Consider the following 18111-nt stretch of genomic DNA (forward strand, 5'->3'; position numbering starts at 1 on the left):
GCTGAAGATGGGAAGAGTAGTCTAGTTCAATGAAGTTCAAGTTTTCTATACAATCCTGTGTTTGTTTACTGTTCCATATGAGAATGGACAGGATTTAAATTGTTTATTGTATATAATATAAATCAAAATCAAATTCTGTATTAAAAAAAAATATGTCCAACATATACAAAGACATCTAGAAATCTGCCCTGTTCTTCAGTGAGCCTTTGCACACTCAGAACTGCCAGAACAGACAGAATCAGAAGTTGTTATGAAGGTCAATATATAAAATACAACAATTTAGGGTCCAAGACTTCTCTCGGAGTCCCAGACACTTTACAACTGGGACCAGTCCAGTTTGGCAATGGGACTAATCCAGGTGGTGGGTTTAGTTCAAGCTGTGAGAAGTGCTGAAGAGTTCCAGTGCTCAAAACTGCTTAAAGTTTTCTTAAAGACATCTCTGCTGGGGGCTTTCCCATGACATGGGGTATCAGGGGCACTTGTGGGAGATGTCACAAAGCAAACAGAACAAACCCCTGCCCTGTTCTGCAGCCATTTCAGAAACACATATTTAGGAGTTTTAGTAGAGATTGCCAAGTGAAGCAAGAAAAAAAAAAAGCCTTTTATGTATTTCCACAGCATTCCCTGCCTTAAAAATCAGCAGTGCAAACTGTGCTGAAGAAGTGAAGATGGAAGTCACAGGAGTGTAAACAGGCAGCACTTGACAGAGTGGATTGAATCCTGGAACGTGAAGGGTGAAGCATTTCTCAGCCCAAATCCAGGGAACGGGTTCTGGCACTGAGGGAAGCACCAGCGCAAAGAAAAGTTGGGGGACCTAAGATCTATTGGAAAAACGGAAAGAAAAGGCACAAGAGTCAAACTGGGTGAAAAGAGGTTGCAGGTGAGCTGTGTGCTGAAGGCAGGGCAGCCACGGGGCATTTGTGCAATCGGAGCAGAGGGTGGCAATGGGAGCTCTCCAGGATGTCACCTGGGGTCGGGCCACCAGGAGCAGCAGTGCTCCACCCACCGCCGGCTGCCGGAGCACCAGCTGGGAAGGAACGGGGCTCTCCAGCTTGGCAGCAATCCACGTGCAGGAGTTTCAGCGAGTAGGGGCGGGCTTCACTCGGTATCTCCTCCTCTGTTTCCTGCTCTCCTTCCTTTTCTGCACCTGCTCTTTCCGGGCTCTGGCCATGGTGGTTGTGATGCACTGAGAATCCAGGAAGTCCAGCAGCTTTGCCTTGGAGATTTTAATGCCATTCTGTTTGAGCTCTGCGTGCAGATCAGCCAGCTCGATGGGCTCGTAGAACAGAATCCTGTTGTACAGGGCTGTGTTTGAGCGGATGTAGCACCTGACTGCCTCCAGCTTCTCCTCTTCCCGAGCTGCTGCTTGAGATGCTGGAAACTCCTCTTCTTCCTCCTCCTCCTCAGATGTAAAAGCACAGGTTTCAAATCCATTCACAAAGGAACTAAAAGCAGGACAAAACAGACCAGAGGTGAAGGAAAGAACAGCTCAACAAGGACAGGACCAGAGCTCCCTGTCGCAGACATCTTTCATGAAAAATCCTTTCTTAAGATTTTTCTTTGTGAGAAGCTGCAGTTTCAGCAACCAGAAGTAACCAATGGTTATCTGCTGCTGTGGAATGCAACAGGTAGACCCGTGATTGGTCTCCTGTGGACGTTTGGATTTACTGACCACTCATGGCAGAGCTGACTCTTGCTCTCTGTCTGAGACACAGATCTTTGTTATTCTTTCTTTTCTATTCTTAGCTTAGCTAGCTTCTGAAGAAACCTTTTCCTTTCTATTGCTTTTTAGTATAGTCTTAATGTAACATATATCATAAAATAATAAATCAAGCCTTCTGATCATAAAGTCAACATTCTTGTCTCTTCTTCATCCTGAAAACCCTTGTGACCACGGTCACAGCTCCCCAAATGCCTGATGGTGAAGCCCTATGACTTCCCTCTATGGGATCATAGACCCTGCACTACCAGCACCCACAAAATGAATGAGGCAGAACATGGCAGGGCTTCTGCAAACTTCCCATCCCAGCCAGGACAGCGCTGGTCCAACTCACCCAGCCCAGAGCTGTATGGAATTTCTGGCTCCTGGCCCTTCCCTCCTGGCAGGCTCTGCCAAGGGGTGCTGTGCTGTCCTCTCCCAACTCCAGCTTGCAGGTTCTCAGGCAGCATGGAGTGCTCCATGTCACTGACCTGCAGACCAGGCATATCAGATTTGGGCCTTGCTCATAAGCAGCCCTTTATGTTCTGAGAATAGCTCAGTGGGAATTAGACTGAAAATCCAAAGCCTGTTTCTTTTGTAGGAGTGTGCTGACCTCCAGGTGACACACTCAAGGAGGTGGCAGGGCAACTACAGGCCACAGGGACAGTCACCTCTGTTTGCCTCATTCCTACCTCATCTCTGTCCTGCACTCCTGAGTGTTTTGTGTAGGATTTCTCTGCCTCACCTCTGTGAACCAAAGGAGATGTCACTTCCATCCAGCGAAGAACGTGCCGACTCCTGGGATGCCGGGAGCTCCTCACCATCAGCTGCCAGGGACACAGATGGCCTTTCCTGCTCTTTGGCTCCTTCTGGGTGATGTGTCACTTCAGTTCTGTCCTTGGGTATGGCACAGCCTGCTCCATGGGATGCACCATCAGCCTTGGCAAGCTGCTTTCTCTTGCCCCCAGCCCTCGGGGCACCGGCGCGGTTCCTGCCTGCAGCCCGGCCTGCCTTGGGCTGCCTCGGGGACTTCTGGGGCAGGGGCTGGGAATAGGAGATTTCATCCTCAAAGTCAGAGTCCCCATCCTGATGAGTGTACTGGAATATCTCCTTCAGCTTCATCACCATCTGGCGCTTTGGGAGAGCACGGACACCGAATCTGAGAGAGAAGGTGGCAGTTTAGGTTACAGTAACACAGCACCTTCCATTGTCACAGCTCAGCAAGAGGCTCAGGCCAGGAAGTGCAGCTGGAAAAGTGTGATGTGACCTCAGAAAGCCCTGGCTGGAGCTTCACCAGGGCTCCCCTTCTTTCCCACTGCCTGCCAGCAGGGACCTCTTGTAAAGAGCCATCCTGGGGGAGGTAATGCTCACCTGCTCAGCTCCTTCTTCAGCTGCGGGGTCTCCATGATGGAATAAGCTGGCATGGGTGTCACTGGAGTGCTGGGGGACCTGTTGTTCTCCTGACAGGAAGGTTCTGCAGCAGAATGAAATTACTGTGATGAGAATCAGTACAGAAAGGACTTAAAAATGGCTGGTAACTTCTCCTCTTAGTGGTATAAATCCATTATTATCTAATAATTGTTTAATACTTCCTTATAAGCTGCTTTAGTTATTACTCAGATTCATATTGGATAGAATAGTTAGCACTTTTTTTACCCCCCTTAATCAGGATACTTGGTTTTCACTGACTTTACATCAGAAAACAGTTTAAACTGGGACATATGTCACATCTGAAAATGAGGCCATTCAGGGCTTTGTTAGAACAGGCAACATTTAGAAAGCAGTTAAAACCATGTTTACTGAATTCTGTGCAGTGGTCCTTCTCCCAGGAAGAAAATTTCCTAATTGAGTCTTGATGCATAAAAAAATTGAGCAAATCAAGCTACTGGGGTCTGGAGTTAGATACTGATTTAATGATTCCAGTTTACTGATATTGTGAAGCACAGCCAGGCTCACACATCATGTTCTAATCACCCCTTAAACTAATCATTTAGTATGGCATAATTATTTAATTACATACTGCAACATCAGTTACATGAATCCACTGGCAAGCAGGCCTGTGTTTTATTCTGCTTTGGTTGTTTTTTCTCTATCCATGAACCCACAGCTTCTGCAAGGAGTACTGCCACTACCAAAGGACTGGTGACAATGAAACACTCCAGGAATCCCACATTTAGCCTGGCCCTGCCAACTGCTTTGCATCAGAAAGCCCAAAGACCCTTTCAGTGTGTCAAGTGCATCATAGGTAAGATAATCACTAAAATAAAAGCAGTTTAACCTAGCCCAATAAATCCAGTATCAATACAAGCTCTCACCAGGAGTCTTGACAGGATCTGTCCCACCGGCCCCTGCTGCAGCTGCCAACCTCTGAGACAGAGGAAGAATCTCTGGAAGTTCATCTTCCTTCTCTTCCCCATTCCAGTCATCCCAGATTTTGGAGTCCAGGTAACTGGCTCTGCTGCCCACTGATGAGCATGGCTCAATAGGGCTCTTCTCAGGGCAGGGTAAGGCTGCTCTCCTGCCAGCAGGACTTCCTTGGACAGGGGTGCTGCCCTGAATGCCCTGCACCTGGGCTGGGCTCTCCCCCTGCTCCTGCCAAGAGCCAGGGCTGGGGCTGCTGGCCATGCTGCTCTTTGCAGGGCTGACCTGGCCAGAGTCATGGTTGTCACCTCTGGCTGGGGACAGATACCCAACGTGCCAGCAGTCATCTACAGGGATTGGGGGCTCCTCACACAGCAGGACACTGCTGCCCAGGGAAGGCAGACTTACTTCCCTGTCACTGTCCTCCAGCTCAACCACACTGATGTTGACTTTATCTTCCTGTGGCTGCTCCTGGCACGGAGGCACCAGTGTGGGTAAACCTGAGATATTGGCACATTTGCCTTCCCTGTTGGTGTGGCCAGGGGAGAGGAGAACTGGAGCTACTGGAGAAACTGGAAGGGGGTTCTTGGAAGAGGATTCTGCTGCTGGGCTGCTGGGCAGGCTCCTTCCACTGGCCAAGTCCTCCATAGGCAAATGTTTGTCTGACAATGTTGTTTCATGAACTTTTATTACATTTCCAGCCATTTCATGGTTACTATTACCTGCTGCTAAGTTCTTTGTGCTGAGTTTAGATCCTGGACCCTTTAAAGAATTAATACTTGTGACCAGAGTCTGTGTTGAGAAGCTTCTGCTTTTGCTCAGAACTGGTGTTCCTGGCACAAGCCAGGAGCTGTCTGTGCCTGGAGACATTTCATTACTGAGCCTCTTCCCAGGGCTTGGGTTTGGACTCTGTTTGATCTCTGTACAAGCACCTGTTTGTCTGCTGAGAGGATATTCAAGGGACACCTTTACATCACCACTTACACACACAGTGTCTGTATTGCCACATGAGACCTGGGCTGATCCCTGCTCTGCTCCAGGGACTGATGAGTTATGGTCAGGTTCTGCTATCTCAGGACCTTGTTCCGTGTCTGTACACTTCAGGTGCCCAGGGACTTCCATTTCCTTCAGAGCAGAGTCAGACTCTGGCAACTTCTTGCCTTCTTGTAACTCCATTTCATCATCAGAAGAAGATAAAACAATAACATCACCCTCCTTGATCCCCTGAGCTGCAGCATCCTGAGTCCTGCCTGGTGATGACAACACTGGGACATGTGTGTGCTTGTTGGATTCACTGTGAGGAAGCTCTGCTGGAGAAACTGTGATCTCATTTTTTGATGCAGCACCCAGCTCCTTGGCTTTCTGGGACTCTATTTCATAAGATGGGAATGATTTTTCCTTTTTGTTTTGCTTTGGTGTTGACACATGTTCCCTGGCAAACTTTCTCTCTGATTTTGGGGATGCAGGTGAAGAGCCAAGAGCAGGAAAAAGGGACACATAAGGCTGGGGAGTTGGACTCCTACAAAATCCATTCTTACATGGAGAGAAGTCTTTTTGTGACTTACTGAACACAAGTGAATCATTAAGACCAACATGTTTTTCACTAGGGAACTTTCCTGATTCTTTGGTAACTTCTTTCACCGGGGAAGGTTCACAGTGATACCCCTGAGAGGCAGAGAACAAATGTTCATAGCTGTCATTTATACCAGTATCACCCTGAAAACCAGGAATCTGCTCTTCACAGTGATCTGCCTTGTCATGTGAGACCTGAGCTGACCTGGAATCCTTCACATCCTCACATCCCCCAAGAGCCCCTCCTTCATTAGCACCATGGGAAGTTCCATCCCATTTCTGAGGTTCACTGTGGTGAGGCACAATAGAGGTCTGTGGATCATTCATGCTCTTGCACCCATTTATATTCTGCATCTTCTCTTCCTGTGCAGACAAGTCACATTTAGATCTTTCCACACCGTTGCCATCCCTCAGATCTTTGAGGCTGCTGCTTACTGAGGCAGATTCAGGTCTCTCCACCTCTTCCTGCTCAGTTTCCTGGTTTGTACCTTGGACTGCCTCAGTGTCACTGCAGATGCTGCAGTCTGTTCCCTCGCTCACCTCTCTTTCACCCTGAGCCATCTTTCTCTGAGTTGCAGCAAACTCATAGATTTCCTCCAGCTCTTGTTCTCCCACCTCACTGTCATCCTCCTTCTGGCACTCAGGGCTCAGCATAGCTACTTCTTCCTCATCTTCACCCACCCACACTGACTTCAAGAGGTCTTGGAAGTTCTCAGCTCTGTCCTCACAATCTTCATCATCCCTCACAGAGATAAGATCATCTTCTGAATCCACTCCGGAGGACACCGGGCTCTCTCCAGTGCTGCCTTCACACTCTGCCATCAGTTCCCTCACACCAAACCTACAGGGATACAATAGTAACATTAGAATTTCCTCCAGTATTTCTTCACCATTTGGCTGTCAGATCACTTTTGTGAGCTTTGTAAGGAATTTACAGGAGGATGTTGAGTTGCAGTCTACTCCTAAAATTCCAAATACTCTTTTCCAGGTGTCACTCACATGTAAGTATCAGGCACATTCTTCCTTTTCTGTGTTTGAAGCTGATACACTAAATCCTCTTGGCAATGGGAAAGTCCCATGGAATGGCTGGGGCTAAATTCCTGGCTTTTTTGAGTGACAGGGCACCTCTCTATATACATTTGGCAAACCCCAACCATGTCCACCCATATCTCAGCAACTGCTCCTGTTTCAAGCTCTTAGTGCACGCCTAGGATCACGACTGAGAGCATGGCTGACACAACACAGCAAAGCCAGAGCATCCAATACATTCTACAAGTGTTGTTCAGATGAAGTGAGAATCACATAACAGAAGTTGTGCTCATCATCTTCAACATCCCTGCCAACAGACATCCTGAGACAAAACTCAGCCCAAGTCTGCTGAGCATATACTGAATACAGAAACTCTCACAGTTTTTCAACTGAGGGCAGGATGTCTTTACAGGCAAGCTCCATTTAAGATGTAGCAAAGGCCCATGGAATTTGTAAGGCCTTAAAACTGCAATGGAAGATCTCAAACTGGAAGATGTTCAGTATCTGCTGAGCATATACTGAACACAGAAACTCTCACACAGTTTTTTAACTGAGGGCAGGGTGTCCTTACAGGCAAGCTCCATTTAAGATGTAGCAAAGGCCCATGGAATTTGTAAGCCCCTAAAACTGCAATGGAAGATCTCAAACTGGGTTCTGGGTGGCTGAAAGCCTGAGGGGCTCCAAGAGATGCTCAGGGTACACACCTGGCAGCCAGGGCCTGCAGCTGGGGCCGCAGCCCAGCAGGGAAGTCGGTGTCAGCAGCGTAGAGGTAGCGCAGGAAGGCAGCCACGGCCTGTGCGGACACATCGCTGAGCAGCGCCCGGCGCGCCGGCGCCGCCCCGTCCTCCTCCACCAGCAGCCCCTCGCTGTGCACCTGGGGCAGGGAAAGCACAGCCTGTTTGCTGACAAAGCAACACAACACCTGCATTCATCCTTGCTCCCATCCCTTCCCTTGTGCCCAGCCCCAGGACCAGGAGGCCAAGGTGGGGCAGTTATGCAGAGCTCCCTGTGGAAGAGGCCATGTCCTTCATGACTCTGTGGCTGTCAACTTGTATAACTACTTGCCTTAGTCACATATATAAAAGGTGGTCTTAGAGTTCTCCACTTAGTTTTGCAATCAAATTACTTCCCAGCCCAATTTCCATCTACAACTCTCTGTATGAGCTTCATCTGGTCTGTTTTGAATTTACTTGGAAGCTGCACAGGAGCAGGCTCTGGGAGCATAAGAACTCCCTCACTAGCCTTGCAAAAAGTACAGTCAGTGCAGGTACCTCCAAAGCAAGAGTGACAAAACCTCTGTGTAGATTATTTTAAAGTACTTCCCAGAAACTTCCTATTCCCTGCTCACACTTCCCAGCCTGGGTGACAGGCAGGACACACCAAGATGGACAAGGCAGTCTGTGCTTGCACAGGGACAAAAATGCAAGGGCAGGAAGCACTTTGAAAGGTTCCTTCTGTTATTATGATATTTTTTGAAAAACCCTTTGCTAGGGATTTTTCTCCTGAGAAGCTGAGAAGCCTCAAGAAAGAAATGTGAACAATAATAACCTGATTGTTTGGGAATGTGGTCTGGAGACCGTTTACCAACAGGTACATCTTTGATTAGTTCCACGTGAATTGTTTTTAATTAATGACCAATCACCATCAGCTGTGTCAGACTCTGAGGAGTCAGTCACAAGCTTTCATTATCATTCTTATTTACCCTTCTGATATATCCTTTCTCTTTCTTTGGTATAGTTTTAGTATATTGTCACCCTGATATTTTAAGATTTTTCTAAGCCTTCTGATGTTTACATTCTTGTAGCAAACTTTCTCACACACTTTCTGTAAATAACTCATTGTTTTGCATTCTTTTATAGAAGAAGAGAAATTTGATGGACTGTTAGTTTGTCCAGTGTCATTGGAGAGGTGGCACTTTCACCCTCCAATCCACTGTCTCTTTTGGAAATCTATAAATGTTAGAATCAGAAAATAAAGTTCCCTTTTCTTCAATTTGAGAGCAGCGGTGTGTGTGCTTGTGTTGTTTTGTGTCCTATAGTGACAGTACATAATTTCTTTTAATAAAATGTCATAAAATAATAAATCAACCTTCTGAAAACATAAAGTCAAATTCTCATCTCTCACCTCGTCCTAAGAACCTCACAACACCACATCCTTCATTGCTCATGGGTGGAATGCAAGGATCCTTGACTCCCCATAGCCTCCCTGGACAGGATTAAGTAGCCAAAAGTTTCACCACCTTGTCAGGATCTATTCTGCTTTCCTAAGCTGAAGCAGCACTGCAGATCCTGAGGCAGCTGCCATTAAGGCCAGCAGTGCTGTGTGCTGGCTTGGGGCACTGGCTGCCTGTGGGGTGGGGCAGTCTGGGCTCTCCTGAGCAGGAGCAGGAGCAGGAGGGATGGCAGCAGCACTCACAGCCTGAGCCGCTGCCGGGCACCGCGCGTACAGCACAAACAGGTGAGCGTAGAGAACGTCCCCGCTGTCCACCTGGAACTGCACATCACTCAGGTGGGGGTTGTTGACCATGGCACCAAAATCTTGAGCCAGCAGCCCGAGAGAGGCCTAGGACACAGAAGGAACACAAAGAAAGGTGTTAGATGTCAAACACTTTCCCAGAAAAATAAGAAGGGAGTGACCCAGTGTGGGCCCAGCCTGGACACACCACCTCTGCCTCCTGAGGGCAATCATCAGCTTTATGAACTTCAGGTCTTCCACAGGACAAGCAGACAGGTCTAACAAACATTCCTGCTTTGTTTTCCTCTACTTTTCCACAGCCTGCCCATTGTGGAGAAAGAGCAGTTGTGTTGTATTCTGCTGTACTTGTGTCACAGCACATTATCACCCTCAGATCTCATCCCACGTTTCCTCTGTGGTCTAGCCACAGCCTATAGCTGGCCTCTTGATCTACTGCTCCCACCACAATTTTAGCAAACTGTAACTTCCACTTCAACAGATTTGAACTCAATTCACTATAATCAGGATAAGAGGAAAGAGGATGACTCAGGAAGGGGCAATGAATTTCTTCTCTCTTTTTACTGTCTGTTAATGACAGCTGAGAAGAGCAGCTCTGCAACAAGGGGCCCCCACAGAATAAAACTGATGTAAGCATCCAGTTCAAAGGAGTTTATGAGCGTGCTACTGAAACCTCTTTTGTAAATTCCACTCCATTTTAAAAAAGAAACACAACTTTTATTACCATTCCAGAACTCCTGGCTAGAATTCTGCGGAGGGCTGAGTTACCTGTGGCTGGTTATGGTGACAGTAAGGTCAGGCTTGGGGTATGCTGCCAAAGACAGCAAGGATGGCAAGAACGGCTCCTCTGGAGCTGCTCCCAGGCAATCTCCTGAAGACTCAGATCTCTCCTGGTGTTGCAGCTCTGGAGTGCTTCAGAGAAGTTTGAAACACCCTCAGATCACAGCTGGGTGGGAGAAACTGCCTAACTGCACGTGAAAAGCAGTTTATGGTTAACACCCTAATCATTGACCTTGTGCTTTTCAAACCTACTGCAAGTTTTATTCCAGGGAACATCTGCAGGACATGCAGTTCCACCTGGAAAAACACAGCTCTTCATTTTCTTAGCAGGTTTCTACATTAGCACTGGGCTGTGGAGAGCCAAGCTTTCAACTTGCTCCAGCCAGCAGGAATTAGCAGCACACACCAGAACACTTCTCCCAGCCTTCAGAGGTGGGCTAGGGAACATTCTGCATGTTGTGGCAGTGCTCTGGACTGATCTCCAAAGGGAAGGCAGGAAACTCAGTCTGGAAACTAATCTGACTCCTCTTGTTTTCTTCTTTTTGGCAGGTGGGATACCTGTGAGGCTGCTCTGGGGCTGCCAGCAAACACAGCTCCAGATGTGACGTTCCAGGCAGTGAGCCCAGAACAGCTTTCCTGCTGGTGCTAAAATTATCAATCAAGAACAGGGAAATTAAACAAGGCCAGAAAGCTCCTGGCTGCTCCATTCTCTGTACAAGGCAAAGAAACTGGCCAGAAGGCAGCTCTGAGCAGGTATGAGCTGTGCTGGGGAACACACCAGAACGTTCTCTCCTGCTGAGGAGGCCACTGAGACTGGACCCCACTGATGTGACCAAGGGTCTTCAGCACAGGACATGCTACCAATGCAATGAGTGCATTTCCTCTACATGGTTACACTGTTTGTGCTCATATAAAGCACAAATCTCTCCCACTGGCAATCCAGCTCTTCAACAACACTTCATTGGCTCAGGAAAACTATAATGGAAACAAACAGACTGAAAAAATGACCATACTTGCTTTGCTGGGAGCAACTGAGTTTCAACAACAGTGTGAGAACAGTTTCTGTATTGCTAAAGGCCTCTGGTTTAATGGAAAAACAAAACAAGGCCTTTTCCTGCTAAGGATAAATCTGTTTAATACTCCCAAAGAATATCTAGAGTTTCTGTACCAAGTAGCTGGGATCCTCAAGTTTAATACCAATTCTCACCTCAAGGAATTGTCTCCTTTTAGAAGTATCTTAATCCTTTAAGCACAATATGAAAGTATGTTGTCAGAGCACCAAAATTTATCCAGCACCAAAATGTACTTCCTCTCAGGGCATGATTATTTATTATCAAACAAAAGATAGTAAGTTTCATCAGATAAAGTGGATGACCTTGGTAAGAAAATGAATTAGTTTTATTTTGTATAAACTTCAATTGAATAAAACTGATTATACATTCATGGAAAATTACACATCCCCTGGCGCATGTGGGACAAGATGACATCTACAGAACACCACATAAAAAAATCATCTGTGACTTACTAGGCTGTGTTTCTCACTCAGTCACCATAGAGCACACACAGATTTTCAAACTAGATCCTCTGTGTTCCCACAACTGAGGGTTTTCTACACCAAACCCTTTAAAAGCTCAATTAGCAGCAAAATCTGCTCATCCTCCATGGCCCTCACAACATTCCATCATCTACCAGGCCTTTATGCCAGGATTTAGGACAAGTCAAGCAGTCCTTGCAGTGCAGGACACAGTGTGGGGAGGAAGGAGCTCCACTCAGAGCCAGCCAGGGCTGGGTGTGTGAGCCCAGAGGGAGCAGCAGCAGCAGCTCTGTCTCTCCTGGGCTGCTGCCAGTTTTCTCCTGGATAACCTGGGCATTAAAGCAGAGTACTGCATAACATTCTGCAGCTGCATCCCTGCTTCCTACCCCAAACACTCTCAGTGCTACAGCTCCCTGACCTGCACAGCCTGGCCTTCTGTTTCCTGGCATTTAAATCATCTCTCATCAGGTAGGACAAGTACTGAAAAATCCCCAGGCTCTCATGGGCATGGATGGAATACCCCAGGTGTGCTGATCTCACCTGTGCCCATGAGGAATCTCAAGTCACTGTGAACCTTAAGCACCACTTTGTTTCCACAGATAGGAATGGGAAATATTCCACACTTCTTTGAATTGCACAAAGGCAACAGTTTTTAATTGTTATAGATGAATATATAAAGAGTGGAAAAAAAAAGGTTATCCTTACTCTTTTAGTGCTGCTCCTGAGGAGGCTCTTCTTGGATGGGGGCACAAAGCCACTAAGTGGAGGATCACTGGAAGTCAGTTCTTCTCCTCAGGGAAGAAAATGCACATCACAAATCACACACAACCTCCCTGTGAGACAGAATGACCTAAGAACTCCTAAGAGGATCCTTGCAGTGACAGCTGCTGTGACCAGGCTGGCTGGGTGTGAGGCTCAGCCTCTCCCTCATGGCTTTTTGCAGGGTTTGGCTCTGGGTTGTGACAGGCTGAGGTACCTAAGCACCATTTCACTGTTATTTATATACATTAAAGGGCCAGGGACCATTTGCTGCAGTTTAGCAGGGAAATGAGGAGTTTATATCCAAGTGCAAATGCAGACAGGTGAGCTCAGGAACTGTGCTCTCTTTCACAGATGAACAGGAGACACAACAGATTCTGCTGAAGAGCCAGAGCCCTTTTAGGGGTACCAGTGCCCTCAAAATGTGCAGTTGTGCACCACATGCAGCTGTGACTGGGGACCTTAGAGAGCTGCCCACAGAGGAATTCCAGGTGTTGTATTTTCTCAACCCTGAGTAGGCACAGATAAACTCCAGGTTTGTGTAATCAATGTCCAACACAAAATCATCCCTCTTGTGCATCTCTCATCCAACTGTCTCAAGACCTGAAAAGACAGTGCACAGAACAGAAAGGCTGTGCAGGCAGAATCATGGAATCTCAGACTGGTTTGGGTTGGAAGGGACCTTAAAGCCCATCCAGTGCCACCCCTGCCATGGCAGGGACACCTCCCACTGTCCCAGGCTGCTCCCAGCCCTGCCCAGCCTGGCCTTGGGCACTGCCAGAGATCCAGGGGCAGCCACAGCTTCCTCAGCATAGGGAAAAATTTCCTCATAGGGAAAAATTTCTTCCCAGTATCTAATCTAAATATAACCTACTTCAGTTTGAAGCCAATCCCCCATGTCCTTGTGAAAAGTCCCTCTCCAGCTCTCTTGTATGCCCAAGATAAGCAGGAATGAAGATTTTGTTCCAGCTGTTGAACACATCCAGGCTCCCTCCTGGCAGAAAATACTTTGATTTCTTTAATTTTAAAATAAAATTTAATATCTGCTGTCCAGGAATTCTCTTAAAAGCTGGGATTTATGAATCATTTCAGAAAGATCAGGTTGATTGTATCTACATCACTGCAGGAAAATGTGCCCCCACAACATCACCTCTTGGATCAACACCAACAACCTGTGGGTGCTGCTGTCTCTCTCTGAGTCAGCCCAGCCCCAGCCTGGCTCTGTGTAGCTGAAGGAACCAGAGGCAGGGCTCACAAGCTGCCAGAACTCACCTGGCTGCTCTGCTGCCTGAACATGGCCAGTGTCAAGGTTCCACTGGGTAAGGGTGAGTCCTTCCCTGGCCAAGTCCACCAGGTCCTGCAGGGTCTGAATGTCCTGGCTTGGGGATAAAAGCTGCCCATCACCTTCAGGGCCTGGCTTGGATCCATCAGAAGTTTGGCCTCCAACCTTTGTGCAAGTGGGTTCCTGAGAACTGAGGTCAGGCTGAGGTTGCTGGGATACTTTTGGCTGATGAGATCCCACTGCTGGCTGAAGGTTCTCTGAATTATTCTGATCAAGTGAGGAGGGAAAAAAGACACCAAGAAATTAGATCTTGTTTCATGTATTTGCAAAGCTCAGAGTACAGTTTCATACTCCTGAAACATCTCTGAAGGATCACAGAGCATTGCCCAGGTACAGGGGATTCTGAGGAACATCTCTGCAGTTCTGTGAAGGACTCTGCAGAGATGAGACAGCTCTGAACAGAAGAAAGAAAACTACCATGGAAAATGCAGAAAAGTTGGTTTCTCCAGGAGCATGTCTGTGCAGGCAACTGCCAAGCAGACAGAAAGGATGGGGGAAATGCTCCCAATTCAACATCTAAATATTTAATAATAGCTGGAGTTCCTGGCAAAAGTCACAGCTGAAGCTCTCCAGCTGTGCTCTCTCTCTCTTCTGTTCTGAGTTCTGAAATGCTTTTGCATTTTTACATTTTACATGGAACTAAATCAAACTTTCACCTTGGAGTGGGTATTTGCCAGGTTTGGTCTTTGTTTCCCAAAAAATAATTTTGCTCATTTATTTCTAAGTAAAAATAGTTCAGCCATTTCTGTGAATGGAAAGAATCAGAGGAAAAACACACTCTTGCCATGACTTTAAAGATATTCCTGCTTTTTATTTTTAAACTTCTCTGGCAGTTTCTGGCTTGAATGAAAGGTCAAAACTTCCTAGAGTGGAGTCCCTCCTCTCCAGCCTCAACCTGCAACAAGCCAGAGAAACATTGGGCTTTGACTAGGGAAGAAATATTAAATAAAGCACCTAAATATGCACAGTAGATTTTGAACAAGAGCACCAAACGCTTCTTCAAGAGAAGAAAAAGGGAAGAAAGAGAAGTGTTATCCTTCTTGGAAAAAACAGACTGAAAGAGCTTTGTCTGTTTCTGTGGGCACTTTTTATAAAAATACAGAGCACTGGAAGAGGCAGATCTGGGTGGAACCAAAAGGAAAGAGTGGAACTGAGACCTGGACCAAAGCTCACATGCAGCAGGGGGCAGTGGGATGCACAGGGGAGCCTGAGTGTAAATGCTTTGCTGCACACTCCAGGCATTCATTCCCACCTTCTCTGAGCTAGCAAATACCAGGTTTCAGTTTAAATTTTTCACCCCAGTCATTTTTGAGTGCAACATGAGCAAAGTTCACACTAGAAATGACCAAGTACAAAAACAAGAGCCAAGCTGCTGTAAATATGGACAAACTAATGGCACAATGAGCAGGATGGGATCCCTTTCCTCAGTACTCTCTGTTCCCATCCCTTTCACTTTCTGAAAGCTCAAAAACCGGTAACATGAACCTTGTTCTCCTCTCCAAAAGGCAGAAATGAAAGTTCAGGATCCTCAAACCTGACTGGGTATGAGCAGGGGAGAACAGGTCACAGGCAGTGAGTGTGCAGAGAGAGGGGATCACAGGTTCACATTCCAAATCAGGAAAAGAAGGGATACAGGGCAAGTATCAACAACTAGGGCAAACACATATCAGAGCAAGGACAACAGAGCCCCACCTGCACAGGCTTCCAGGGTTCAATTGGAGGGGTTAAGGCTGCAGTGTAGAATGATTCAGGGTCACAGGGTCCTGTCAGAGCACTGATGTTCCATAAAAAGCATTTCTGGGCTTTGCACAATGGCATGAGCCAGGCTGCTTCTCCAGATTCATCCTCCAGAATCCTACTGATGGGCAGCTGAGGGGTGGGAGGGAATTCCACCTCTTCTGTCAGCATCATGGCTACTCTCTCCTGGATCCTCTTGTGGACCTTCTCTGGATCCTGCAGCAGCAGAGGTGGAGGGGCACTGGTGCCTTTCCTACGCCTTTTTTTCTCTTTAAAAAGAAAAGGAACCCAAGTAAGTGAACAGCTGAACACACAGGGCAGAGGAGATCAGCACAGCAGCTTCTTCAGTGCTGCTGTAACCAGTGACAACCAAAAGGCATGGGAACACAGCTCTGAAGATTGTGCAGGTAGTGCAAAACCTCACATGGCCCTTACAGGAGAAAGGAACTCCACAACACCCCCATGAAGGGTCCTTTCCTTGTGTTCTGGTCATGGGTGAGATCAAACCCCAGCTCACACAAACACTGGGCAGGCTCCATTTGGAAATGCTGTGTCTTACTACCTTTGCCTTACTAATGCCCAGCCCCAAATCAGCTGGGAGTATCTGTGGGCAGGAGCAGGGCTGTGAAGAGTGAAGTCTCCCCTCTGGACAGCTCTCAACCCTCTCCCCTCTCTCCCCAGAGGCAGCTGTCTGCCTTTCTAAACCCTTCTGCACTCTGGAATGGTGAGGCCCTGCTCAGCAGCATGTACTGGACACACATGGCACTGCAGAAAGGACAAAATGATATCAGATAATGCTGAAAAAGCTGCATTAATCCAGGCTGCAGCAGGAGGAACAGGAAAAGAATCTACTACAGGAGAAATAGCAAACATATTTTCATATTATTTCTCCTCACTTCCACAGTTCACAAGAAACAACAGCTTAAGACTATTTTACAGATTCAAAAGAACAAATCAGTGAAAAAAACCACAGGATTTCTGAAACCCATGGACATCCTGCTGTCATTCTAGACTGCATCTGGATACTGCATATTGTGGAAGCTCTGACAGCTTAAACAAACCAGAACAGGGCTCTCATCCCTCCTGTATCCAACAGGGAAGTTTAGGTGGAGAGCAGCCCTGTTCCTCCTGCAATACCACAGCCTGACACCAACTTGCTGTAACACATACCTGACCCTGGCTTCCATTTGATTGGGAAAGCAGCCACTGCTTTCACATTTGTAACTGATTTTGCTTGTTCTTGCTTTTCTTGCTCCAAGAGAGAGCGTGACATTGCCATGGCAACCTGCAAATCTTCATCCTTGGGCTCCATTTTGGCCCTCTTCTGTGTTCTCCTCAAGTCCTCGTTGGAGGGGCCTTTCCTCTTTGCCCTGCTGGGCTGATTGCTGAAATCCAAGAATGCAGCAGGAAGCCCCAGTTAATGTGGCTGGATCAGAGACAACAACCACTGAGTACTCCACAGCAGCTGTTCCATTTGCTCACAGAGATTCCCATGTCAAGCATAATAAAAACCATTCAGTACTTTCTTTCCTAGCAAAGAGCAAAGGATTTATCATTCATGGAATTTAGAGCAATTTAGAGAAGTCTTATTTTGGGATGTAAGCATCTGTTATCTCTACCTTGAATGACTTTTTCTATCAAAGGGGAACAAACAAGTTGAAGCAGGGAGCAAACCAGATCACCAGAAAATGTTTTCCCACCCCTCTGCTTGCACAGGGAACAGGCAATGGTCCCTCCTAGGCACAACAGGACTTATGAGCCCCTCCACAAACTCACTCAGGCACCACTTGGAGCACTCTGAAGATTCTGCTCAAATTCAAGCGAGCAGCTCTGTACCAAGCACATTCCAAACCATCACATCTGCTTCCTCTTTAGCTCAGGATGAAAGGATATTCCCAGGACAGCCATGAACTGAGGAGCTGAGGCACTGGCACCACAGATCTCAGGAAGGGCTCCACACTCATACTCTGGCTCACTCAATAAGCTCAAACACACCCAGCCAGCTTTACTGAGCAACTGCCTCACACAGCACAAATCATTCTGACAAACCACTGCAAGGTTATTTACACCCCATTTTGCTCCTGCCTGCTGGCTTTTAAAGTCATCCACCACCTGACCTCTTCTGAGGGAAATTCAGATGATTTCTCCATCTGACTGCCACATCCTCCTCACTGGGTCATGGCTCAGGGCTCACCCAGTGTGGGAGTCAGCCTTGCATTTACTGCTCTTCCCAACCTCCAACACCTCTCAGGCCAAAGGAAGCAATCAGCATCTTTATTTTTTTCTTTACCAGCTTACCTGGGACACTGAAGAGCTGCATCACCAAGTGTGGCCACCTGCAGCTGCACTGCCTGCAGCAGCAGGTTAGGAGGCACTTCCATCTCCACAGCGCAGCGCTTCAGGTGGCTGACTCTGCTCTGGGGGGTTTGGAACTGCTTCCCACAGATGGGACACTCAGGGACCACTGGTTTGCTGCAGGATGACACCTGTGCTTCTTCCATCTCATCCAGACACCTGGGAGACAGTGGCAAAGCTTACCTATGGAGACTTGCAAGGGTCCATGCTAAGACTGAAGCCATTAATATATTAATATTAATATTACACTGGTATTATTAATAGAAAGCACAATCACTTCTAATATCAGTAACAACCATGAACTAAAGAAACAAGAAATATGTGCCCACTGCTGTGATGAACACAACATGGAACAGTTACATGGACATAATGGTCTCAGAGGCACATTAAAAACATATTGCTCAAAGGCAAGTGCAGTGAATAACTTTAGAATAATAAAATCCCACATGGTTTGGGGTGGAAGGGACCTTA

At 47.1% G+C, this 18111-nt stretch overlaps 1 protein-coding gene across 8 annotated transcripts in view; it reads right to left on the bottom strand.

The window, feature by feature from the left end:
- Positions 1–90: 90 nt before the first annotated feature.
- SLX4 (SLX4 structure-specific endonuclease subunit) overlaps positions 91–18111 on the bottom strand; it is a 29007-nt gene continuing 10986 nt past the window's right edge. For 6 of the 8 annotated variants that reach the window (XM_077186846.1, XM_077186845.1, XM_077186840.1 and 3 more), the window contains 11 exons: positions 17584–17799; positions 16456–16670; positions 15241–15554; positions 13479–13755; positions 12153–12238; positions 9077–9223; positions 7366–7535; positions 4015–6473; positions 3071–3173; positions 2445–2858; positions 91–1445 (listed from right to left, as the gene is read on the bottom strand). In XM_077186846.1, coding sequence (XP_077042961.1) covers positions 1079–1445; positions 2445–2858; positions 3071–3173; positions 4015–6473; positions 7366–7535; positions 9077–9223; positions 12153–12238; positions 13479–13755; positions 15241–15554; positions 16456–16670; positions 17584–17799 — 4768 coding nt within the window. In that variant the 3' untranslated portion in view covers positions 91–1078. The remainder of the gene's footprint in view (positions 1446–2444; positions 2859–3070; positions 3174–4014; positions 6474–7365; positions 7536–9076; positions 9224–12152; positions 12239–13478; positions 13756–15240; positions 15555–16455; positions 16671–17583; positions 17800–18111) is intronic. The other 2 variants (XM_077186844.1, XM_077186843.1) reach the window with 2 other exon arrangements.

The sequence above is a fragment of the Agelaius phoeniceus genome, chromosome 16, assembly GCF_051311805.1.
Source record: "Agelaius phoeniceus isolate bAgePho1 chromosome 16, bAgePho1.hap1, whole genome shotgun sequence".
NCBI classification, from domain to species: Eukaryota; Metazoa; Chordata; class Aves; order Passeriformes; family Icteridae; genus Agelaius; species Agelaius phoeniceus.